Source organism: Nymphaea colorata, chromosome 8, assembly GCF_008831285.2.
Source record: "Nymphaea colorata isolate Beijing-Zhang1983 chromosome 8, ASM883128v2, whole genome shotgun sequence".
Lineage (NCBI taxonomy): Eukaryota > Viridiplantae > Streptophyta > Magnoliopsida > Nymphaeales > Nymphaeaceae > Nymphaea > Nymphaea colorata.
The window spans coordinates 20,581,976-20,607,998 of NC_045145.1; the positions used below are offsets into that span (position 1 = coordinate 20,581,976).

Consider the following 26,023-nt stretch of genomic DNA (forward strand, 5'->3'; position numbering starts at 1 on the left):
ATCTTGACCTCCCAAAAAGAGTGTAGAATTGTGAAAGAGAACTAAATTGAAACTTATTAGCCACTTATTGCTTATAATAGGTACCACTTATTTTCTTTGGTTTTGAGCTTAGTGGATCACCCCTTCCACATTTATACAACCCATTCGCGTTTGCGGTAACTTTTTTTTTTTAAAAAGAGAGAACACAAATTTCATGGCTCTTCCATTTTCTGACGAGTTTCTATGTAGCTGCAAATACAGAAATCAATGCAAAAATAGGCAGTGGCCGATGCACCTCCTAGAGCGTCAGTACCATGCACTGCCTTCCATTGGTAACTGACGGGATCGCCCACTGGGGCTGCACGTGGGGCGTAGGGCGTGAACCTGGAAACGGAAAAAGAGGACGTCAAAGACAGGCTACTCTGCTTTTGGGGTGCATAGAATTAAATTCCATTGCATCATAAAAATCGAAGAGCATTGCACGAAGTGCGTGCAGACAAGAAAAACACCGCGCGCTACGCCCCTGCTGAGCCTCAACCTAAGAATAGGGAAAGAAGGATGTGCAGGAAGGGCAACGTGTGAAGTTCACGTGGAGTTGGATGCACCTGTAACGCCGAAGCAAACATGCTGACGGCACATCCTTCCAACCAGGAACTGTTGCATATACAGAGAGAGAGAGACCAACCCTCAGACTCACACCTCACCTGAAGGTTTCAAGTTTTCCATGTTTCTCCAGAGACATTCAGAACAAAGAGAGCTCAAGCTAAAGGGTCTAGCCAAAACGAGCCTCATTATTTTATAGTTTGAAGGGGCGATATGCAAAACACATGGCTAACATAAATCCAACTATAACCTCTTTGACGGTTCAAGTAAGATGCTCAGAAAAGAAACGTCCTTCCCTTAAAGTATGGGGTTCAACCAGAAAAGCTCAGAGTTTCAATTCAAATAATAAGCATTCAAGCACGTTCCATGGTAGATCCAACAGAACAGATGATTTTGTGTAACCTACATCTTAAGTTTAATCATGCTTAGTGTGCAACACATTCAATTTTCACGACGTTGAAAATTTGACATAGCATTTCAAGTAAGATGGTGTAAAAAGGTTGAGAACATTTAGAGATGAAGATTAGGAGACGAAAATAAAAAATGGAGGTGCTTGAACATTAAATGGTTAACGAAACCACCGTGGGTTTTTATTCTCATCCACTTATTAAGACAATAGACCACCATGCAATGCACGTGCTAGAATGTCAAGTGTTTCTCAAAACTCCAAAGGGGTAGCGGAACAGGTTCAGGAAGGGCGGGACATGAGTCTCGGATCATGTTTTAACCCACGTGAAAGCGTAGATTAAAAATCACCAGGAGAAAACTAAATGAGAGAACTCATGTACACCAATAGGTTATGGCATCAAAACATAGCTTGCGAAACTTTACCAGATTCATCGAAGTGCTAAATGTTTCCAGCAACTTTAGCTCTGTCTTAAATAGGTAGAATGGATCAATCCCCCAGCAAGCAAAGAGGATGCCGCATGCTAAGCTCAGCTTTTATCTTCGGATAACCATCCAATCCACAATGAGATCCCAAAATTTTCTGCAATTTGTCAAGCTACTTGTCAGGTTCATGTACGTGATCTAAAATAGTGATAGATTACAACAGCACACCCTTCATTTATCGAAGAAAAACAAACGGTATCAACCAGACTTGCCCATCTCATATTGTTCATTAAATGGAGGAGTCCAAATATCAAGTAAAATCATATCACAATTCGAGTATGAACTAAATTATATTACTAAGAGCCATAAACATGTTCTTTCAACATTATGATTTCATGCAATAATTTCCTTTCTATGCCAGAAGAAAGGAGTCATCTTACCCGAAAACTCAGATAAGAAACCAACAAAATAATGGACCCATAAAAGGCTTATGTTAGTTAATGTAGAAGCCATACATGAGGATTACAAAAATGTGCAAAGACCCTAGCATGGAAGCTATATAATTCTTCATGACAGAGTTCATGACTTCATGCACACCAGATTTCAGTTATCAATATCTCAGAAAACAAGCTGGTAAATAAATGGAAAGCTGCTTTAACCGTGAAATCAATTAGCAGTTCAAGTGAAAACCAGCTTGGACACATTAGGGCAGAGAAAAAACCATCTTGTCATCTCCCAAATATCAGGTTCATGATTGCAGAATAGAATGAATATGATGTATCAGCAAGACAATCAGAAAAGACCATCAATTAGGAAAAGAATCTTCAAAGACTATGCACAGAAGAAGCATATATCTTCTCAGAAGAATGACAAAATGCAAGAAGAGTTGCGGTGGAGGCTTTGAGATGGGCCTATATCGGCCAAATAGTCACCATAGGTTACAGGAATTGGAGGATTACCAATGCAGCAAGCTGAGCTTCTCTAAGAATATTGCCATCGACTTCCAACCTAGCAATAGGAAAATCTGGGAGGTGTCCTGACTGTTTCTTTCCAAGCAAGTCACCTGGTCCACGGTGAAGAAGGTCCACATTTGCAAGGTGAAAACCATCAGATGACTCTTCTAGTATCTTCAGACGACCCAAAGCACCACCAGATGATGATAAAAAGATACATGTGGACTTCCGCAATCCACGGCCAACACGGCCCCTTAGCTGGTGCAACTGAGCAATACCAAACCTCTCAGCATTCATCACAACCATCAAAGATGCATCAGGAACATCAACCCCTATCTCAATCACTTGAGTTGAAAGCAGTATATTGATCTCGCCAGATCGAAAATTTCGCAATGCAGCTTCCTTCTCGTCACTCTTCATCCGACCATGCAGAAGTCCGCACTGGTAATCCTGAAACTTGCTAGACATTGATGCAAGATCTGCAGAAGCAGCACGAAGCTGAGGGAGATGCTCAGATTCTTCTATTACTGGATACACAACATAGACCTTTCCACCAGTTTGCAATTCGTTCTGCATTAACTGGAATGGAAATAAGATCCATTAAATGAGATCTACAAAAATCCAAAGAAAGGAGTAGTGATGACAAGCTATGCAATAAAAATTAGTTTCACAAGGGATAGAAAAATCAAGTTGGCGGAAATGGTATCTTCCTTCCCAAGGAGCTGTGATACTTGGCAGGAAGAGTTCTGTATTGGGGAAATTTCAGTCCAGAATACTTCGAAGTAAATTTCGCCAAAAATTTTACCCTTTTTTGAAGGAAAACTTTTGCCTTCTTTGAGGAAAATGGTAACCATTGACAAAATTGTTACCAAGTAAAAAGGATTAGCTTCTTGTTTTAAATCAAAATGTGCCGGTCCCATCCTTTTTGGCCTTTTTACTGAAACTGACACGAAGTACTGGCACGATAAACTCTCAAAGAAAAACCATCACCACAACCCTTTGATATTGAGTTCAACGAACAGTTCAAACTGGAAAAGGAAAAGAACAAGATTGAATAAATTTCTGAAGCAGCTAAAGTCAAATACTTTCTAGTTTTGATTTTTCATGTCATTAGATACTGGTTATTACAACCCAAGTAGGTTTTCACCAACAATCTACTGCCAAATAATTGAGCAAAAAAAAAAAAAAAACAGTTTACATTAGAAAAAGAATGCTTCAAATTAAGATGAACTAATTAAGTAGAAGGATAAGAAATATCACCTGGTACGTTTTTTCGAGCCCAGCCTCATTTCCTTCAAAAGCATAAGTCTGTATAGGTAGCCTACCTGGTGGCAAATCTGTAATCTGAATGTGTGAGAGAGAGAGTTGGTTACATCCCCATGTCAGACAAAAGAGCTAAGTCATGCACATATCTAAACACTAAACAAGAAAAAAGCACATATCAAGCTACTACATCAAACATGATAACAAAATAAGTCTTGCAAAACGAAGATAAACAAACCAGCTAATTGAATCTTAATTGTTGTTAATGTATTTCAATAAAACAAAAAAACAAAAAAAAACCTTGAAATAAGTGAACAGAAGTACCACCTACTTGGCTTAGAGACATATCTCCATACAAAAGCAGAGCAAGTGTCCTTGGAATAGGCGTTGCAGAAATGGCAAGGACATGAGGCGCCATAAAAGCTTTCTCTGCAGATAGTTCATTCTCCACTTTCTTTGGCATCATATTGACGCTGTCTGAATTGGTGTACAACTGTAATAAAAATGTTACCAATGACAATAGAAAATATAAATTTTAGGTTGGATAGTGTTATGACTGCAATATGCAAGAGTACAGCAAAGATGACCAAAAGAACAAGTAAATATCACTATTATCGAGCGTACAGTGAATGAAGAAGAAGATATTGATAGCTATAGCCTAGCTCAACAGAAATGTCAACTCACTAACAGGAAAGTTATAACTGATGTATTTTTTACTTAACAAGACCATGTTATTTGAAAGGTTTAATCAACACAAATGACAAAACAGTTAATTATCACCATTCATATTTCAGAATGCTGCACATCAGTCAATGGAGCAAAACAGACATGGAGCCACCTTTACAGCATGGACAAACAAGACACCAGTGAGGCAGTCTTAACTTGTGCCAAGCGAAACATTTACAGTTCATTGATGGGCAAACAGGCTCCTGCTATTGCCAATTTGTAATTGGAAGTCACGCTTGTCAACTGGTCTCTTTTTGGAAAAGGAAACAAACCAATTTTGTCATTCAATAGCACAATTTTCATAGAGCTCACTGCAGAAAATCACAAATCAACCATAGGGGAGAAGTCCTTTTAGCTTAGCTGAATAAGATAGGACCTAGACTGTCTTCATCGTACCAACAGAAACTCTAAAGTTCCTGTTTAAGCAAAGAGAGATGGATAGATATGGTCAATTTCAAACTTGGAGTCAAGACATTCCATTTATCAGGCTCTAGAAAAGGCCGAGGAATTAAAGTATGAGGACAATTTCAACTCAAGGAAAAAAATATTACCTTGCGATTGAATCTGCCTCTTTGGATAACACCAAAACGATGCTGCTCATCTATTACAGCCAAACGTAAAGCAGAAAATTCTATGGTCTCAGATATCAGGCTGTGTGTGCCAATGACTAGATCTATGTCACCATTTCGGAGTCCCTGCAAGACCATAACAATGAGAAATAAAACCCATGACTGCAAAGCAAAACAGAAAAGCAATCTAAGATCATACATGCCTGAAGAATAAACCGTGATTGCTTTGAAGGTGTTGAGCCAGTCAGAAGAGCAACATTAGGTTTACATGTATCCTCTACATTTTCTAGCAAGGAAACAATGTGTTCATAATGCTGGAGAGCAAGCAGTTCAGTCGGCACCATGATTGCTGCCTACACATAAAAGCCCAAGAGAGTGTGAAGATAGGAAGGCATTCTGCCATGAGGACTCAACCACCAACAATCCCTGAGTTCTTGAAAATGGCAGGGAATATAACTAATACTTCAAGAGATCAATGGGTATTCAGTTACTTAAAGTCTTAAACTACTGTGGTCTAATCAACAGCAATCAACCTCAAATACTCAATAAGTAATAATATAAACATCATTGATAATGTTAAAATGGATACAGAGTCCTCCATAACAATAAGACACAACAGCGCACCTGATACCCAGATTTGACGACCTCAATACATGCTATAAAGGCAACAACAGTTTTCCCACATCCAACATCGCCCTGCAGAATAAATGACATTCAAAGAATCAAAGCCTTTGCAAGGGGAGAAAATAGGAGAATATAAGGAAAACAGATAATAAGCTTCAAATGCCAGTCAAGCACTTTGTTTTCAAAATCAGGCTGATGAACAAGAAGCTTGTAATGCTTACAACTAAGAGCATAAAAACATGTCATTGTCCTCTCGACTCTCGTTATTCCCCTGCACTTGTAATTAATGCTACTAGTTCTAAATCCAGAGATGTCATCATGACTAGTTGGAAAATCAATTCTAAGGTACAAAAAGGTACTCCCAAATGATGAAGTAATGTCATATGTTACCAAACAAGAAGTTCATACAGCAAGGGATGGTATCTTCAAAAAAACAAGCTTATTTCTTTCAGGTCCAAAACATAAAGAAAACATGTCGATTTTGCAACCCAAAATGTGAAAAACAAAAATACTTTGGATTCATAAAAAATTACACCTTGCCGTTGTGACTTGTTTGGGTGCAAAATGAACTTCAGCTGCCATTAAAGAGAGTACAAACTTCTGTCTTTGGGACATGACTAATGATACATGGATCACTATACATACCAAAGTACTCAAAGAAGGCCAGCAGCATATGTATAAAAATCTCTGTCACTGTTGAGTACCAAGGATAGCCCTGTTGGATGTTATCTACTTTTACCATGAATACACAAGTTGTCACATGCTTGGTTTGATGTAGCAAGTCTGACATTAAAACAGTCTTGAGACTACAAATTGTGCATCTTCTGCATTATGGTCGTCCAAAAATTTTTCAATTCAGATACATATATTCTGTCAGACTTACCAGTCTATTTCAGCAAGGAGGTTATGAAGCAAGGACACAAAGAGATGCACAGGAAACTACAACTGCCAAAGATGTGTCTGTCGTGCCCTAAAATTCCTTTATGTATGCCTATTATTACGAACAATTTACAAGGGACTAAATACCCTTAAACATGTAGACCTTATAACAAGTATAACCTTACATGTGAAGGACATAGGTAACATGTGTAGATCTATCTAAGACTAGTCCAGATCCAACTACCAAAACTAACACCTCCTTCAAGTCATACATGGTTTTGAACCATGGGTATCTTGTTCTTTTAAAACCACCAGTGATGAGTCTAAAAAACTTGGTACATGGAGAAAGTCTGCCTGAAGGAGGGGGGCCACAAAGTATCATGGTGAAATAGCAGGAATGGTTACTAAAGCCCCAAGAACGTAGATAAGTGGACTTCGTGGAGCAAGCATTGCAAGCCCCTATCCCACCACACTAGACAAGTAGGAAGTTGTGAAACTCCTATAAAATAGGAATGTGATTTGACCCATTTATATTGTTAGGAGCAATGTTGTAAAAGACGATGAGGTGAGGTTTTGAGCCCCTTGTGTGGCGAGGCATAGAACTCTTAGAAAATAGGAATTGCAACTTTACCCATTTATGCTTGTTAGGAGCAATGTTGTAAAAGAAGATGAGGTGAGGTTTTGAGCCCCTTGTGTGGTGAGGCATAGGCCTCGAAGCATTGAAGTGTAAACTTCAATGTCAAAATTGCGAAGTACACAATATTTACCAAAATAATGAGAATATTGAAAAAGAACAACTAAAATAACAAGTATATCAACAAAGAACAATCTAAAAAAAAAAGCATATTCAGCTTGTGATAATGATCTTTCATATACATGAACACATGCAAATTACAATCAAGTTACATTAATAGTGCCAACTAAAGCAAGTTAAATCTTCAATGGCAAAATCTTATTATAAACAATACCGAAGTTCGAATGAAATATCTTAATCTCTTGAAAAAAATAAGTTTCTAACTAAGATGCATAACTAAACAAATAACCACTCAAATATGCTTTATTTACTTCTAACTATGTGCTAAGCAACATAGTTGGGCTTGAAATAGTTGTTCTTCTCTCTTGATTTGATGATTTAATGTAACTAAATAAAACTCCATCTGCCCTAAGTGATCAGATTTGAATGTCTTGACGTTCTCTCTCGTTCTGATATGTTGATCACACAAGGAATAGTCTCTAACGGAAGAGGAAGAAGGTTGGGTATAAAAAACCTTAAACTAGCAGAAAGAAATCTGCTTACTTTCCAACATTACAAACACAACAGATAATAGAGATTAGCAAACAGAGTTAGCAAACCGAAACAGAAATCTAGTTGCATTTACATCATTATTGCAGCCAGAGGAATCAGACCCCACTTAATACAAAAGCCTAATAGATGGAAGGAACTAAAAACAGAACATTGACTAGATCCTTCTCTAGAGTTTCCTGTTCTGCTGTACATTACATAATAACTCACGATACAAAGTATGATTAAGATGGACTAATTACTTACTTTCTACCCATATTCCTGTTTCTCTCTCTCTCTCTCTCTCTCTCTCTCTCTCTATATATATATATATATATATATATATATACACACACACACACACACACACACACACACATATATATACACACACACACATATATATATACTGATTATAGAGTTGACTTTAGACTTTGAGTTGAAATATGGGCAATGTTCGAACCTGTTCTGTGAAAGACATACCTTTTTTTTGGGGTATGGATGTGCAGACCATATGTACATATGCATGCACGCTGCAAAATAGGGAAAACTTTACAAGGAAACTTCTGAGGAAGGATTTAGAAAAGGATCACTTAAGATTTCCAATGTTTTTAATTTTTAAAGATGTCCTGTCAGCAGTAGAAAGCAAACTACTATATATACCTGTTTTATATTTGAACAAACAAGATCAATTTAATCATATGCGAGTTGTACCTTGAGACGAAGTGATCACTGCACTAGTGGTTGGAATACTTCAACAGGTTGAAGTGCTCCTACCAATTAAGCAAGCAACGTTGCTCCAATGATATCTTTTTTCACTTGACAACTCCCTGCAGTTGTCACCCTCTTTTTTTTTTCCCAGCTCACAGCCAAATCATTCTAACATCTTTCCTTGCGATATGGGAGTCTATTTTCCTGCATAACTAATTCCACAAGTGCTTCATTATTGTCAGAACATTCAACCTATGAAGGGGTGAAATCATTGTAACATCAGATTCAGATCTCAAACCCACAATGAATTTGTAAAACTTATTTTTTGAATTCACTTCTCTCTAAGCACAATATCAATGGAAATTGGAACGCATAATTTGGGCTCAAATATTATCTATTCATCCCATAATTGAGATAATTCACCACATAATTGAATTTGAGATAATTCACCATAATATTCTCGATGTAGAAGAGGTGGTCTATATGGTTTCATAGGATTTCCAAGTTTTGAGACGGCCAAAACATTCTCACATCTTTCCTTGTGATATGGGAGTCTATTTTCTTGTGTAATGAATTCTGAAAGTGCTTCATTATTGTCTGAACATTCGACCTATGAAGAAGGGAAGTCATTGTAAGTTGTAACATCAGATTCAGATCTCAAACCCATAGCGAACTTGTAGAACATATCTTTTTGAATTCACTTCTCTCTAAGGACAATATCATTTGGAAATTGGAACACATAATTTGGGCTCAAATATTATCTATTTGTCCCATAATTGGGATAATTCACCATAACATTCTCGATGTAGATTGGATATCCGAACTTGCATATTCCACTTATATGCAACAATTTTTTCATGGTATGCATTTCTTTAAGCAATTCCCATGCATACCCAAATTTCCCAAGTTCTGCAGTCATAGAGCCATCAACACTCTTTAAGAACCATGACATAACATGGTGATGACTAATTTCCCATTCTTTTGTTTCTCCTTATACTCTTTAATTGCTTTTTCTTTCTCCATTTCTTTCAATTCTTTGGCCTTTCCATTAGTCTTGGCGAGAATTAGTTTGAACTCGTTTCAGAATCATAAATGAATCCTCAAAGACCTTTACTTTCTATCTAGTGTTTAACAGTCAAAGGCCATGTCACATAGTTGCTAGGAGAAAGCTTAAGGAATTGTTGAAGAGAAAGGCATTCCTTTCTGATGCAAATGGAAGCATAATCAAATCATGTAATGAATTTAATTAGATTTTTTGTACTTATTAAATGGATCCAGATCCGAAATCCATCCCTTTCTCTATATAAAGGGACGTGGGTCATTTTGTAACACAGTGAAGAAGTTGAAAGAAATGAATGTTTTCTTAGTTTTCTTCCGTCGTTCTTGTTCTTTGCTTTGTTTGCCTGAGTTTTAGTTAGATTAAGTTTAGTTTAAGCATAGTTATTAGCTTAGTTGTGGATGCAGTTAGATTAAGATTCCTTAATCTTAATTCTTTCTGCGTCACTTTCACCGAAAACTCAAAGTGAGAAAAGAACACACTGGATAAGAGAATTAAGCTAGGCTGCCAAACAAAGAGGAGAGAACTTTCCAACCAAGCTGCACTCCAGCCATAACTTCTTCAATCCCAACACGGCCTTTAACCACACCAACATTTCAAAAGACCCTTAGCAAAATGTTTTTGATCTCTTTTTTATCTGATTCATATAAAGAGCAATTATATAGATACAAATCTATATCACAATAATTTAGATCAACCATGAAACATGAGAATCTGTCAATAAAAGATTGTACTCCTAGGCACAAAGAATATATTAATATGCATTGAAGAAGGCTCCAAAAGAAGCATACATTCAATGGGCCATTTGGGGCCTCGTACAAGCCACGGATAGAAACAGCTCACTATGTAACAAAATACAAAAGAAGGCAAAAATTAGAAAAAAAACACAGAAAATGAGAGATACAAAATCATTCTCAACAGCAAGGAGAATGTCCTTAAACACATTACATATGGAAGTCAAGAAACTACAGCAGCCAAAGGTGAGTTCCGTGTGCCCTAAACTTTTATGTACACCCCTTGCTACAAACACTTGCAAGGGACTAAAAATGCCCTTAAACACATTACATATGGATATTATAACAAACTTTCTTTTTAGTGTATGACTATACCCTCTTTTTTATGCTTTTTCCATATAAAATAGAAAGTCGCAAAGTATATATAATTTTAAAAAAATTGTCGAGATTTTCCCAAGAAGAACTTTACCAAAAACTACCGTAGAAAAACCCCATTGATGTTTTCATGAGAACAATATTTGTGAGAATGTTCTATGGATCCAAAAGAGAGTACTTGGGTGCTCATAATAACTAAAAAGTGTCTCATGACTGAATCTAACTGGGTTCACGGTGGTGGAGGAACTGGATCAGAAAAAAGAAGGATTCTAATTGCAAGGTATCTCATGGAGCTGGATAGACAAATTATTAAACATTCAGGTAGGGTTAGCAAAGTATTCTCCAACACCAGAAAGACATTTGCATCACATAAGCAAAATGAATAAAGAAAAACTAAAAAATAACAACAATAAGTAAACCAGAGAAGCATGCTTAGAAAATATGAAACCCTAAGTCACATGGGTACGGTAAAAATGTTCTCGTACCCATGCCAATATGCCGGTATGGCAAGTTGGGTATGGGGACACATCTCGGACACACCCTTTGTTTTGTTAAAGTTTAAAAAGAAAATCAGGTGGAGGGTTTTCTAGAAGGGGGAGTGGGGAGAGTGAAGGGGAGGGAAGGGAGAGGAGGGAGGGAGAGAGGGAGAGAGAGAGAGAGAGAGAGAGAGGAAAAGGAAGTATATGAAAAGAGAGAGAAAGAAACAGGAGACAGAGAGAGAAAAAAGGAGTGTACCTCATGAAAGTGCCCCTTTCTGTCTCTTCTTAACTTTTTCAAGTGGCTACTAAGTCCACTAAATTTATTACAGAAAATGTACTCATATTACAAAAACAAGCTTACATATTTGAAACTTAAAAAGTAGTATACAAAATCATATATATATATATATATATATATATATATATATATATATATACACATACAAACTTTATCGTACTCTTGTATCCATGTTTTCTAAAATTATTGTGTCCATACTTGCGTCGCGGTACCCGTACCAGTACCCACAAGACAAGCATTGCAAAGCAACCATAAAAAAGCCCAGAAAGTACCTGTAAAAGACGGTTCATAGGAACAGGCCTCCTTAGGTCAGATATTATTTCTGAAGCAGCAATTACCTGACTCTGAGTAAGGGTATAAGGAAGAGATTTGATAATTTCCTTAGTAAAACTGGAGAACTCTTCCACTGAAAGGGAACATGATAGATTATCTCTGAATTTATCCAAGAATATTGTCCTTTCAGTAGGTGTTGCAAGTGCACCATACATTTGAAAGAGTCTTGCCAACTGTGAGAAGGAAAAGCATATAAGAAAGGGCATAATATTGTTACTAAAGACAAACAACCATGAAACCAAAGCATGCTTAGCTGAATGGCAGCATAAACCACGTCCATACAATCCAAAAACAATGTGTGGAAATCAAATAGTGACACAATCTTCTCCTAACGATGGAAAATCAATATCACTTCAACACCATAAAGCTCCTCAAATCCCCAGACCAAGTTGTAGTCCAAGGGTACATTGTTCTAGAGATCAGTGTACTTTTGATATGTCCACAATTACGAATCTTCAACATTCTTAGTAATTATTATTTTCACTCTGGAAATTATCTAATCAATTTTGTCACACTTTCTCATTGCAGTATAATTTTGAAGCATTTATCACTCTCTCTTCTTAATTTGATGTACAAGAATATCTTATGGTTTTACAAACCTCTCTTTGCTTCAAGATCAGAAATTCCTTAAACCTGTACTCAAGTCCCCATGCAACTGAGCCACTTCATATGTTTTCTTAAAGTTCCTGCATCCAACACCTCTACAAGTGACACTGAAAGAACTGTAAGAGGAAGCATACTCATGGAGAAATGGATCTCTAAATTGCAAAACATCAAGCTTCTGAAACACAAGCAGAACAAAATTTCTGATAGGAATCACATTTTTGAAAGAGAAATCAAGAAAATGTTGAATATTGAAAAACAAGATTGCCTGGTACTTTCTCAATGCCAACCAGGTAATTACTATTTCACTGTAAGATTAATTCTTGTTTCACTTTCACTTCAATTTCCTTTAAGCTTACCACTTTATCCAGCTTTATCCATTTAATTCCAGTTTGCCAATGTTCTTTGTTTCCTTTTTTTCATCAAACGAGTCTAAGGAACCTGAACCCTTTTGGCATCAGCCATAGAGCCCCTGGTTTACCTCCCTGACTTCAAGACATACACCAATAGCTTCAGTTCAGCATGGAAGCAACACCCATAGCAAACCAAACTATCAGTGCCTATGGTAAAACCATCATTTCACATCCAAATTTAATTTCCTTTAGTTCTTATTTCTTTTCCAGTTTGATTCACATTATAGTTATGGTCTGATATTCCTGCTTTCCAGAACTTGGCCTCATTTCTTAGTTCTAGTTCCTGGAGAAACTGACGTCTTCACTACCTCACATGAATATGCTTCCATTGCTTCAGTTGAATATAAACAAGAAGAAATCTAATTTTTGCTTCATGAAATACCTGAAGATAAAAAAACTCATCAAATATCATCCTCCTACGTGCCAAATCAGCTTCCTTCAAATCCCTTGGACAATGAATCCCCATATATGCCTGAAAGATGAGAAACGGAAAAATAGGAGATGAAACCAAAGTAATTACGTAAAGATCAGGACAAGATCTATGTCACACGGACTCTTCAAAAAAGGTGCAGCACTCGCATCGATGTGACATGCGTGGACGCGGGTGCAAGCGTGGGTGCGAGTGGGGGCACCACAACCGCACCCTATGTTTTTCCCTTTAAAATTTTTTTTCCTACCTTTTGCTTCTCTCTCTCACTCTCTTTCTTTATTTACAGTAATAAAAATAAAAAAAAGGACAAATTAAGCTAAGAAACAACCATATAATTATATATATATATATATATATATATATATATATATATAATAATAATAATAAATTTATATAGATATACCCTGGCCGCATCCTCACACCCAATTTTTTTGGGATGTGCCACACCGGCACCTGCATCCACACCCGGACCCGCACCCCACTCATGTGTGACATCGGACAAGATATTGCCTTCTAAGTTATGATCAAAACGATCAACACAAAGGATCAGGAGAAAATCTTAAATGCCAATATACAGACCACCATACTTATTCAATGCTTATACACTACAAAAGCATGCCAAATAAAAGACAATTTGGCATGCAATCCATAAAAATGTACGTCAAATAATTATTCTTGTTATATGGCTTCCACACAATAACAGTAACAGTGACATGTTGAGAATATGACATTTTTATCATGCTAAATTTGATATAGTCCCAAAATATTTGATCCTATGAAACAGTGCTCATAGTGCTCCTAAAAATATGTTGCCATCACTGCACTGTTAAATGGTTCTATCTAAGAACTCTATATAACAACCTTTCAAAGTTTGGTAAGGTTGATTCTTGAGAAAATTATCTGAGGTTGGAATCATTTCTTAGTTCTTACTAGATATTGATGTGCAGAAAAGTATGCTAACTAAAAAAATGACATTTTTCTATTGATAATTTGATACTTAGCAGCACAGGAAATTCTACAGCTCTCTCACAGGACTTGCAGAAACACCAAAAATAAGAGGAAAAGGAAAAAGAAAGAACTATGGAAATCCAAGCTATATTATTATCAAAACCTGAAACTGAAAGAGTTGGTGAACCAAGTAAATGAAAGGTATAGAGATCTAACGCAGCAGACGCGAAAGCAGATGGCCAAGGCCATATTCATGCCTGCATAATTAACAGAATTCAAATCCTCTGATGCCAAAGCATATCCATATGTAAAAGGCAATTTTGATAAACATCTTGATAATAATCTATCGACAACATCTTGATAATACAATGTCCATATTAGTTTAAGGTACCAGTTTTATCAACTATAATTGAGGTGATGGCATAAAGTGCATACCATCAAGCGTGACAATCCAACTAGAAATCTTGCAAGGGTGAACAAGCCCTGAAATCAGATGCTGAAAGACCTTAAACCCCGTTAATTCTTTATGATAAGAATGGACCATTAGCATCTGATTCGAATCAGTAACTTTCATTTGGCTCACAGTATGATGTTCATTTGATTACAACAGCAACCAAGAAGACCTTACTTCATTTACAAAACAATATATGTCTGGCCATCTAAGACTTAAGTATGACATTGCTCCTGCTAATTTAAGTCTTCCTGGTATTCAATTGAACTCCCCAGAAAATCTCAGAGCATTCATAATTCAACATCTTGTCTATACCTATCAGAGCGAGCATTCTTGTCGAGATCTCAAAACAGAACAGGAAAAAACAAAAAAACTGTGAGTTCTGCAGCATGGTTCTCACTTCTCCCCTTCTACTTTCCCAAATAAAAATGCATATATTAAAACATTCACAAATGCCATTCCAGATCTTTATTACTGACCAGAAGGTCTGTTTCCCTCAAAATTCGAAAAAACAAAAATATATAAGAAACAATAGAAAAATATAAAAAAATGAGTTTTCTACTAATCCTCTTGCCAAAAAAAGCATAAAAGTTTAAAATAGTTAGAAATGTTAAAATAAACACAAAAATTTTAAAATATTATTAAAATGTTCTTTAGATATTGTAATATTACTGCTACATTTATCATACTAAAATCTTATATAATAAAAAATTATTTGATTCTTTGAAACATTGTTTCTACCAAAAATATGCTGCTATCACTATATTGTTAAGGAGTCTGTCTAAGAACTCCACATTACAAATTTTTAAGATTGGTAAAGGTGTTTTTCTTGAGAGAATTCTGAGCTCAATTGCCGGAACGGTTTCTTACCAAATAATGCTGTGGAAAATGTAGAAAACCAACGTACAAACAAGATTTTAAACGATACTTTTTCTATTGATACCTATGTAGCACAGTCAATTTTACAGCCCCTTTACAGGACTTGCAGCAACACCTAAAAGAAGAGGGAAAAAAAATACAACTGTGGAAGTCTCTGCCATATTATCATCAAACGTGAAAGACTAGGTAAGCCAAGTCAATGAGAAGGACAGAGGTCTAACACAGCATAAGAGGAAGCAGATGACCAAGGCGGCACGGCCATATTCATGTCAACCATAACCATATCTAAAGAGGAATTCTGATAACCATCTTGATAGCCATCCATCACCAACACCTTGATAAACACACTATGTCCAACAAGAAATCCTGCAAGAGCGGACAAGTTCTGAAATCAGATGTGGAAAGAACTTAACCCCATTAGTTGTTTATGACAATGATGGACCATTAGCATCCGTTTCAAAAAAGTAACTGTGTTCAACCAATTATAACAGGAACCCATAAGAATTGACACTTGAAGTTGTTCCAACTTGACTGTTTTCCCTTTCCAATGGAATCCATTTTTTGGAACAAAATGTTAAAGGTTTCTTACTTTTACTTGCTGAGCACTAAAATAAAACTTTTCATCAGGATTTAGGCTGCCCCTAAATGTGCACAACCTGTCTTCAAGTGCCCGCACCACTCATATGACAAGCCTTTTGCTATGTATGCTATTTAATGTTGATGAGCAATTCCATTTCCTCTACCTCAACTCTGTTCACAGTGAAAATATAAACAAAATCAAAGTTGCATCCAGCTGTTACCAAAAGTACAATCAAAGGTGCATCCAGCTGTTGTACTTTTCACCTTACAATTGTCATCAGACCATATAATTCTCAAGAGATTTATAATAGTTTCAACTAAAACCCAACATTCAAGTTCCATATTGCTTGAACCCTTGCAATGTTGGTTTTGCACTTCATCATAACCTTTTTCCGATATAAGTTCCTTCAAAATCCAGATCTTCAAGGTAATTCATATCCAAAAACCTGATAATTGGCTCGATATTTCAAAAGTAATCATGTGCTTTTGTTTACCTTTCACGTGCTTTAAGTTTTCTCCTACTTACTGCCTTACTGTGGCTAGTGGAAAAACTGGACTTATTTCTTTTAAGTTTTAACCAATATATGTCCGGCCACCAAAGACTTGGGGATGACATTGGCCCCCTGCTAATTTAAGTCCCCCCAATACTAACAAACTTGCCTTCCTCTCCAGATAATCTCAGAGCATTCATGACAGCAAATTTTCAATATCTTATCTAGCCTCATCAGAGCAAGTGTCTTTGTCACACACGAACATCTCTCTACAAAACGAATACCAGGAAAAAATGTAAAAACTATGGGTTCTGACTTCTGCATTGTGGTACTCACCATCTACTTTTTCCATGTAGAAATACATATAATTAAAACATTCACAAATACCATTCTCAGATTATATTGGTGTGGTTTTCCGGAAGTACTGACCACAAGGTCAGTTTTCCTCGAAAAATCACAAAAATTGAAAAATATATAAATAATGAAAATATAAAACTGCTGATTCTCTTGCAAAAAATGAATATGAAAGTTCAAAATAGTATGAAAATGTTAAAACAAACACAGAAAACCTTAAAATATATCAAAAATGTTTTCTAATTATTGCAACATCACCACGATATTTTTACTTCAGCAATATTTTCAAAATCTCATGTTTAAGCTCCCCCTCCCCTTTTCTTTTCACTTGTTTTTTGTGATATTATCGTGATATATTTAGAATATTGCCAACATCTATGACAATGTATTTTAAAAACAACGAATTGAAAATCCTCCAAAGCCCATTAATCAGTTAATAAATGTATTTATCAGCTTTATATATTACGATTTAATGTTATCAACATGATATGTTAGATGAAACACAGCAATGTTGTCATAAGATTAATATGCTTCATGGATGACCAGCATTTGAATAGAACACTATAATCCTGAACAGATGAATAACTTACTTCATAAAGATTAAACAGAGAAAACTCCTTGAGTATATCCTTGGGGATTGGATCTATATCTGGTGATATGAATTGTAATGCACTGTACATCCAAAAGAAGAAAAACATGAACTGATATCCCACAGTCTATTATATGGCTTAAGTATGAAAACCGGTAGAAATGCAGCCAAAAATCATGAAAACAGTAAAATACAAAAAATACCAGACTCAATTCCAAAAGAAGGCAATCTTTGTTCTCAATGTGAACAGTGACATCCATGAGTTCACATAATATGAAAGTTATTTTACAGTCTATATACAGATGGAGTTCAACTCAACCGTCACTCTCCAATAACTGACAAAAAGAAACCCTCTATGAAATACTCAAATTAAGTTATAAACCCTAAAAATGTCATTCGATAGGTAAGCTTCTAAGAGTACGGTAAGTCACATGGGTACTTGAGTAAGGTCCACATACCCATGCCGCTGTACTCCAACCCAAAAATGGATACTTGGACACACTTGGGTGCCTTTTAGATCAAAACTGATCCAAACTGCTTAATTTTACTTGATTTAATTTTTTCCAACTTGCTTTTCATTCTGTTTTTAAAGTTATTGTTCATTAACATATAATGTTTTATATATCACTTGTTTATTAAAATTTTGTTTTCATTTTGATTTTTTTCTGTTACTTTGCATATATACATACATATATCCTGTCGTACCCTGGTACCCACATTTTTTAAAGTTGTCGCATGTGACTTAGGAGTACCCTATAAACCATGTCACAGGTACTTTGAACCTAGCATTTTTATACTAGCAGAATATGATACTACGACACTCGATGCACATGATATAGTCAACTTTGTGTCAAGTCAATAGAGTTCCTGACATTAACTTTTACTTTTTTGTAATATTGAAGCTTTTTATCATTTAACATTTTAAAACTAATGTTTTGAAATGCAATTGTACATGATGCTAGAACACTTGATGCACATGACGCAGTCAAATTGGTGTCAAGTCAATAGAGTTCGCTGACTTTTTTTTTTCTTTTTGTGATATCATCGCTTTCTAGCAATTAACATTTTTAAACTAATGTTTTAGGGTTAATGCAATTGCACATGATCCTACATTTTGTGGAATTTTCTATTACTTGTAGCATCATAAAAGTTCCACATTCCCCGTTCACTGATAAACCATATTTTGTGGTTCACAAAACATTTTTGAGACACCAATAATCTTCGTGTTTGTCAGTCTCATGCTCAAATTATCAATTTAGACAGCAATACAAAGCAATTAGTTACTAGGCAGATACATCTGAATCACAAGCCAAGACAAAAGCAAATTTATTTGTCCTTAGGTAAACAAGCTGCAGAATCTTGACATCTCAAGATCCCCCAATAAATTTTCCCCCAACAGCACCTATCTGCCCCCCACCCAAAAAAAATGGGAGAAAGACGAACAAAACAATGACAAGACATCTACAAGTATTAAGGATACTTGCTTTATCTGGTGTAAAGCAAATCATTCGACAAAAGATCCAGGAAAGTAAGCAGTCCAGCCAGGGGATTAAGTGGTCCGGTTATGGAGGGACCTTATCATCAAAAACAAAAAATTATTACTGTAAGTGAAGTCGAAAAGAGACACATTAACAAAGTGTTAGGAAACCAAAACAAATAGATTTATATAGAAAATTGACAGAAAGAGATTTATTTAGAAATTCAACAGAAATATGAACATAAAGATAGCAACATGCAAAACCAGAGGTGACGAAGGTGGCTAATTCACAAACACATTTCAGAATTTCAAGGTACTTGGACAAAATGAAGCCATCAGCTGACCTTCTTATATGACCCTTGAGAAAGTTGGAGTTCAAACCCCCCTTAGAAGGATATATGGGAAGCAGCCTCTCCTCTGACTTAAAAGGTCTTGCAAAGGCTTCCTCCTCAAGCACATCAATGTTGTATTCACGAATTTCAAAATGATCTTTTGCACTCATTGCTTTCACCTAAACAATCAAAAGAAAAGTCTCCTAAAAAGTGGATTCAATTATAAATTTGAATGACCATTCATGCTCATTAACTAAACGTAAAAAAGTGAAGACTGTACATTGCAAGCTAACAACCTGAGGCATAACCAAACTAGACCACCTTCTGCTTAGACAACAGTAAAAGAGAATTTCTTTGGTGAGAATGCCCATGGATGACCAACTGCACTCAAGGAGCATGGAGGTCATAATTATCCAGACAAACTCTGAGAATACCCAATGCAACCATGAGCTTGAAGGTTACTGCTTAGCTTAAAAGCATAGACATATTCAAAGATAAAACAAGTTTGAGGGAACAAAACATTCTACTTGGAAATTTTCCAACTTGCAAAGGCTGATAGCTTCAGCCAATGAAAAAAGCCCACCAAATACAAAAATCTATAGTAACCATGCTGAGGTTGAATCTGTCAAGGAACCTTACCTACAGAAACCTGAGAAGAAATAGTGAAGCAAGAGAGTGGTTGACACCGCCACCAATATCTGTGGTATTTTTTTTTGGTGGGGGGGGGGGGGGGGGATAATTCATAACAGGCACAGGCTTTGCTGGCAAGTAGCTAACATGCAAAACTGAAAAGGCTGGCTGGATCGTGATGCCATGTTGTAACTAACCTAGACATATAGTGTCAGTTGTGTCAACCAGCCCTAAGAAATCAGATAAGAAAAAAAAATGTAGGTAGCATTCTTTAGCCCCCAAAAAAATTGAAAAGGTTAAGCACTTTGGTGAAACATCAAAAACACCCTAAAGAAGAAAGCAAGAATCCACATTTTCTTAGGACATTTTAGCTAGACATCTCTCTTATCCAGCAACTCAAAGTTCGTCGGTACAGTTGAAACTTGAAACAAATAGTTGAGAGTCTAAGACAATCTATAAACTCTCTCTCTCTCTTTCTCTCAAGAGAAAAAATGAGAAAGAGGAGGACTCAATGGGTGAAAAAGCCAATCGCAGAATGGGACTGATTGAAATCTCTCTCTTGTTCTCTCTCCCTCTATACATACATACATGCATATATATATATATGTGTGTGTGTGTGTGTGTGTGTACATGCACTGGCATGTGACCTCACCACAAGAAAACTGAAAGAGCTAAAAGCCTAAAACTATACCTTGCCACTAACAGAAACAAAGTCTCCCACTTTATGCTTTGATTGGATGCTTCTAAGAAATAACGGACTTGTGAACCGACGGCCACCAAAAAACTTCTTTAAATGCAACTGAATCAGTCTTGTACTTTTGCCACTTTGAACTTCAGAGGTTTCTTCCCCATTAGAGATCAAACAACCTACAATTATCTCCAAGAATGAAAGAGAAGTACCCGCTTTGATTCCCCTAAAAAGGTAAAAGCTAGTACATTATAGATATGATCCTCATTGTGAAAATTGAAAAGGATCTTTTTGTTAATTACCTAGAAGACAAAATTTTGCCAACAAAAGCGAAGTATTGCCCATCCTCAATTGTACCCTGGCCATTATGAAGATCAGCATATGTTCGGGGAAAGTGCTTTAGTAGTTTCCGCATCTGTCAGACAACAGGTGATGAAGAATATCAAATTAGCAGTAAGATTTGATCATGTTGCCTGCTTTCAAAAATTTTTACAGTGGCAAGGGCAAACATATTCTCTGAAGTGAGTCACACAGCGTGCTACATAATTGACAAAAGCTTAAGCTTAATGCAGAAAGCTCAGACATATTTGGATAGGATTCCACTTGATGACAGATACAATGCTTTACCTTTTAGCAAGGAATAATCAGATCACAAAGTCTTCAATTCCAAGGTATAAGAAAGGTAATAAAAAATAACTTGCACTTGCACGAACATCTTACCGTGTAAAACCCGTATTTTTCAAGCTGGCGACAATGTCTGGTGCTTATTCCAGGAATGAAATCAACGGGTCTATCAATTATACTGACAATAGTAGCCTCACAATTTTGTGATTTGTCTCCAGTATCAACCAAAGGCACTGGCTCCATGATAACTTTCTCAGTCTCTCCTTTCACATTTGAGGTACAAACCCATTCTGGTTTTCTATTGACACCTTCAGCTGGAATGTGAGGAACTGATGGGAATGAATGTGCCTCTCCCTGGTTCACTGATGATGCAGCTGATGATGCAGACACACTAGAAACAGAATTACCAAAATTGTCCCATGTTTTATCTGAATTTTCAGGGCCAATCATATTATCACTCTCCAGCCTTGGTAAACACTCTTCGCAGCTTTCAGCTGAGAAAAGGTTGCTTTCATGTGAAAGGCTTGGAAACTCACCATAAAGTTCAATAAATGATGTGCTACCCAGCATGATAGAAGGAAACCTTGAGCAGACCAATGAAATGTCAGATGAATCATCACTATGCCTATGGTCATACTGAACCTTCTCATGCTCCATTAAATCATGTAAGCCATCATAACCCAATAAAACAGAAACCTGTAGATGAGAAGCATCTAAGTTGTGAGATATAATCAGTATAAACAGCAATCAAGGGAATTGCCAAATCATCATATACATACCATCCCAGGTCTCAAGACAGAAAATACAGAAACACCAGAATGGATGAGAACTGGACGAAATAACCATGCTATCTACATAACCAGTAACAAATGGAAGAAAGAAGAAAGGACCTATATATATATATGTGTGTGTGTGTGTGTGGGTGCGGGGAGCAAGTGTTGGTGTCAGTGCGGATGTGGCAATTTTCAAAAAAAAAAGGTGCAAGTGAGCCACAGATTTACATACATACATACATAAGCACGCACACGCACACATACATACATATATATATTACGTTTTAGTCATTATAAACATTTGTACTAGGGCTAGTTCAGTCAGGTGTGCATCTAAAATGGTCAGTCATGCCATGTCGGAGCTGCAACAGCCCCAGCACCAGCATCCAACTCATTTCAATGCGGGTGCAGCAGCTCTTTAGGAGCATCCACATGACATAGCATATATGTATATATATAACAAGTTCTGATTTTTATCAATTATACAATGAAAAAGAATCCCAATTATTGATTGCCACACCAGCACCCCCACCCGAGTCATGTCAGCTCAGGTGCAGTAACCTTTTTGAAGGGTTCATGTTACTTAGGCTGCACCACATCTTTCTGGCAATAGTTTCATCTCACTGTCAAATAAGCTTTTCCACTATTAGATGGTGTGTGACACAAATTCCTCAGTCACAAATTCATCAGAGGACAATCAAACAATAGATATAGGGCGTACATAGGAACAGAAATCAAATGTCAATATCTTATGATGGATCCTGGATAGAGAAGTTTGGAGTGTTACACTCTAGGACAAGGCAACTTGTCAGCTTATCCTAATTTTCAGCACATGCAGAATGGAGCTTTGTCCTTGTGACGGCAGAAAAATATCTAACGATGTGCATAACAAATTAAAACTACATGGCAATTATTCATACCCAACTGAAGTAATAAGTAACTTATTGGCCAACTAAGGACTCCATCTTATCCAAAGGCATGACATCACATTTATAGGTTTTATTATTTTTCTTTTTGGCTACATTCCCCACAAAGTTAGTTACCTATCACTAATTACAACAGTAAAGACATAAAAAGGGGGGCACTTGTGCTCTATTTCTTTTTTTCTTGTCATAATCAACGGCAAAAACTTTCTTAGGAAAGAGATTTAAACACTTGTTGAACCAAAAACATTAATTTAAGCAACAAAGAGATGTAAAGTATATCTTATGCCATATTACAACAGAATAATTCTTGAGAAAACAGTAATGCAATCCCCCCAAGGATTAGAGGAAACAAATCTAGCTACAAGGTGTATTCGTCAAATCCAGACTCCAAGGAGAAATATATCAGTTCACCCCATTTATTTTGATGGCTGCCAGGTGCATCACATAGCATCCTACCTTGTCAAGGAAATTTGAGCGATCAAGCATGCTTGCAGTGTCATACTCTTTCACCCCTTCCAAAAGTTTTTTAGCAGACTCGTGCTTTGACCTACGAGACCAGTCCAAAAGCTTCGAATACAAGAAACTGTTGAACCTATAGAAATAAAACGTCACTAAATCAGAAACTGAATGCAAAACTTATGCTTTATCAAACAATAATAACTGTGCAGAAGGTAAAGCAATTACCTCATATTCCTACCAGATGAATTGCTATATCCGCTTATCGCCTCATAATATATGGCACTTTTCAAGTATTTGTCATTAAAAACCTGCAAAAATATGGCCAACATATCACATGCAGTTCCACAGATCATTGCTAGACATATAGGCAATCGAACACCAAATTCAGGTGACAGAAAGAGAAGTCAAAGATAAAAATTTACACGTCCAAACAGAAAAGTTCATGTCAACACAACCAAACTATAACTTTTTTGCTCCTTTTTCTGGCACTGGAAATTTTCATTACGAGAGTTTGTGAAATAGTAAAACAATACTGAAACCCAACTAGGTTACATTAATCACGAAGAGAGAATTAACCATGTTCGCGCGGTTTATTCAACGGACTTTCATAAAGAATCGCCAGCAAGTGCCTACGAGGCGCCGACTGGCCCAGGGAGGTTCCAGTCCGTTAGTCAACCTCCCTTCAATGGACGAGGGTCAACGTAACAACACAATAGACTAGCGGGCGCTTCCAGAGTATACCCAATCGACTTAGGCACAATCACGACGATTCCAAACACAACACAGAAATCCCTAGTGACTCACTCTAAACATATACAATCACAAAGCTTCGTCTACTTCGAACAGAATGAACCAATTGAATAAAAAACATTCGGCAATCGTTCCCGCGGCATTGCTTAAGCTAACAGTCCATGCATTATATCCCGCAACAGTTCTCACGTATGTTAACAAAAGAACGACCGCAACTCTAAGGTAGTAGTCTTGATATTCAGACTGGAAGCGAACAAGAGTTTCAAAAACGATATCAACAGAAAAAATCACCATGCTACGAATTTGGGCACGGGAAACTGCGAACGCCATCGCTCCCACGTCAACCCTAGTTCAGATGACACAACCGAAGACTTGCAATACTATCGCCATGAAAGAGCACATGGTCCTCCCAATCGAGAGGAAGGGGAGCTTAGAGCAGTGGGATTTGAGAAACACTGGAGTTCGGTGTATTCGGGGGCCAAGCGGGAAAAATGAAAAAGGGAGGGAAAGAAGGACGAGGGGCCGTCGGAGATGAAGATGTACGGTCTCAGTTGTTCGGGAGTAGAGATAGCGCGCTTTTCTTTCTTTTCGCTGTGCGTGGCGGTGGATGGACTCCACGCTGTAACGGCGTCCCGTTAGCATGCGTCCGAACGAAGTTCCGTTATCTTTCAATTGTCGACCGGCCGGAAAAACATTGGGAAAGTTCGCATTCTAAATTATAAAAATATAAATTAAAAAATAGAATTATATGAAAGCATAGGAAAATAATGCTAAAATCATGAAAATACATAAAGGGGGCGGAGCCAAGCTGCCAAGGGAGGCAGCATGCCCCCTCAAATTTTGAACAAACAAAATTCATTAGTTAAAATTTTAAAAAATTTGCAACTAAACCTTGTGAAATTTTGGAAAAACCTAATCTGACCCTTGAAAAAATTTTAAGAACACAATTTGATCCCTCTCGAACATAACTTCTAGTTTTGTCTCTGCCCTTACTTGACCTCCCACTGGCTGATTCTCGTGAGATGAGAATGTTTACAATCACCTCATAAGCTTCTAACTTGGCTTGCAAAATGATGGATTATTACTCATTTATTACGTGTTGGTGTCAAAGGCGAAGTGTCCGTAAAATATTCATTTGAAAATAAATAAACCTTGAGGGGCTAGTGTGGGCAACTGCCTACACTAACCCATATCATATGATGGGTCGGCCAAGATAACTCTAGGGTTGCAGCAGATGGGTTTAATTTTGGACACAACTTAACAAATTCCTCAACGCAGATCTTGACCACTTTGGAACCCAGATAACACCATGAAAAATTCATTGCTGTAAAGTGGCAACGCTAGTTAGGTGACTTTGGACCAATGGTAACATTCTCGTTCTGTTTCTAACCATGATAGCTTGGCAACACATAGGGGTCATGTGACAACAGGAACGTTAACATAGTATCCAATGAATCTTTCATAAACATTGAATAGATTCGTCAATTTATGACATATATATTTATGGAACACTATATTACAATGTTTCATAAAAAGATTCAAGCAGATTAGTAGATCTTTACGTTTAACATTTAGAGATGTCAACGGATTGGATTCGGATCGGATATCCGTCTGAAATGCCTTTAAAAAATCAGATATGGTAAGCAATTTAACATCCGAATAAGATAATCGGATTGGATTCAGATTTAAGAAATAACATCCGATCGGATTCAGATTCGGTTTTAAGTAAATATCCGATCTGATACTTAGCCATTTTATCCGATCGATACGGATTCAGATTCGGTTTTAAGTAAATATCTGATCGGATACTTAACCATCTTAACAAGTATATCTGAATCCTGAACCGATATCTGAATCGGAATTACAGCGTGATATGCAAATCTGAACCGTGAGTTGATGTCTGAATCCAAAATCTGAATTACAACTTGATA

At 36.8% G+C, this 26,023-nt stretch overlaps 1 protein-coding gene across 3 annotated transcripts; it reads right to left on the reverse strand.

The window, feature by feature from the left end:
• Window positions 1-42: 42 nt before the first annotated feature.
• On the reverse strand, window positions 43-24,700 carry LOC116258909 (ATP-dependent DNA helicase homolog RECG, chloroplastic). Of its 3 annotated transcripts, XM_031636365.2 has the most exons (19): window positions 24,384-24,700; window positions 23,568-23,650; window positions 23,340-23,475; window positions 21,721-21,880; window positions 21,281-21,612; window positions 20,863-20,975; window positions 20,564-20,786; window positions 19,255-19,421; window positions 17,435-17,516; window positions 13,095-13,184; window positions 11,636-11,869; window positions 5,549-5,620; window positions 5,128-5,277; window positions 4,907-5,050; window positions 3,961-4,122; window positions 3,627-3,710; window positions 2,373-2,945; window positions 1,414-1,570; window positions 43-363 (listed from the first exon to the last, which is right to left on the reverse strand). In XM_031636365.2, the coding sequence occupies exons 1-18, from the start codon at window positions 24,420-24,422 to the stop codon at window positions 1,478-1,480; spliced, it is 2,937 nt and encodes a 978-aa protein (XP_031492225.1). In that variant the 5' UTR covers window positions 24,423-24,700; the 3' UTR covers window positions 43-363; window positions 1,414-1,477. The 3 variants fall into 3 exon arrangements, with proteins under 3 accessions (XP_031492225.1, XP_031492224.1, XP_049935124.1); XM_031636364.2 differs by having other exon boundaries at window positions 21,281-21,880; XM_050079167.1 differs by lacking the exons at window positions 11,636-11,869; window positions 13,095-13,184 and having other exon boundaries at window positions 21,281-21,880.
• Between the last annotated feature and the right edge of the window lie 1,323 nt (window positions 24,701-26,023).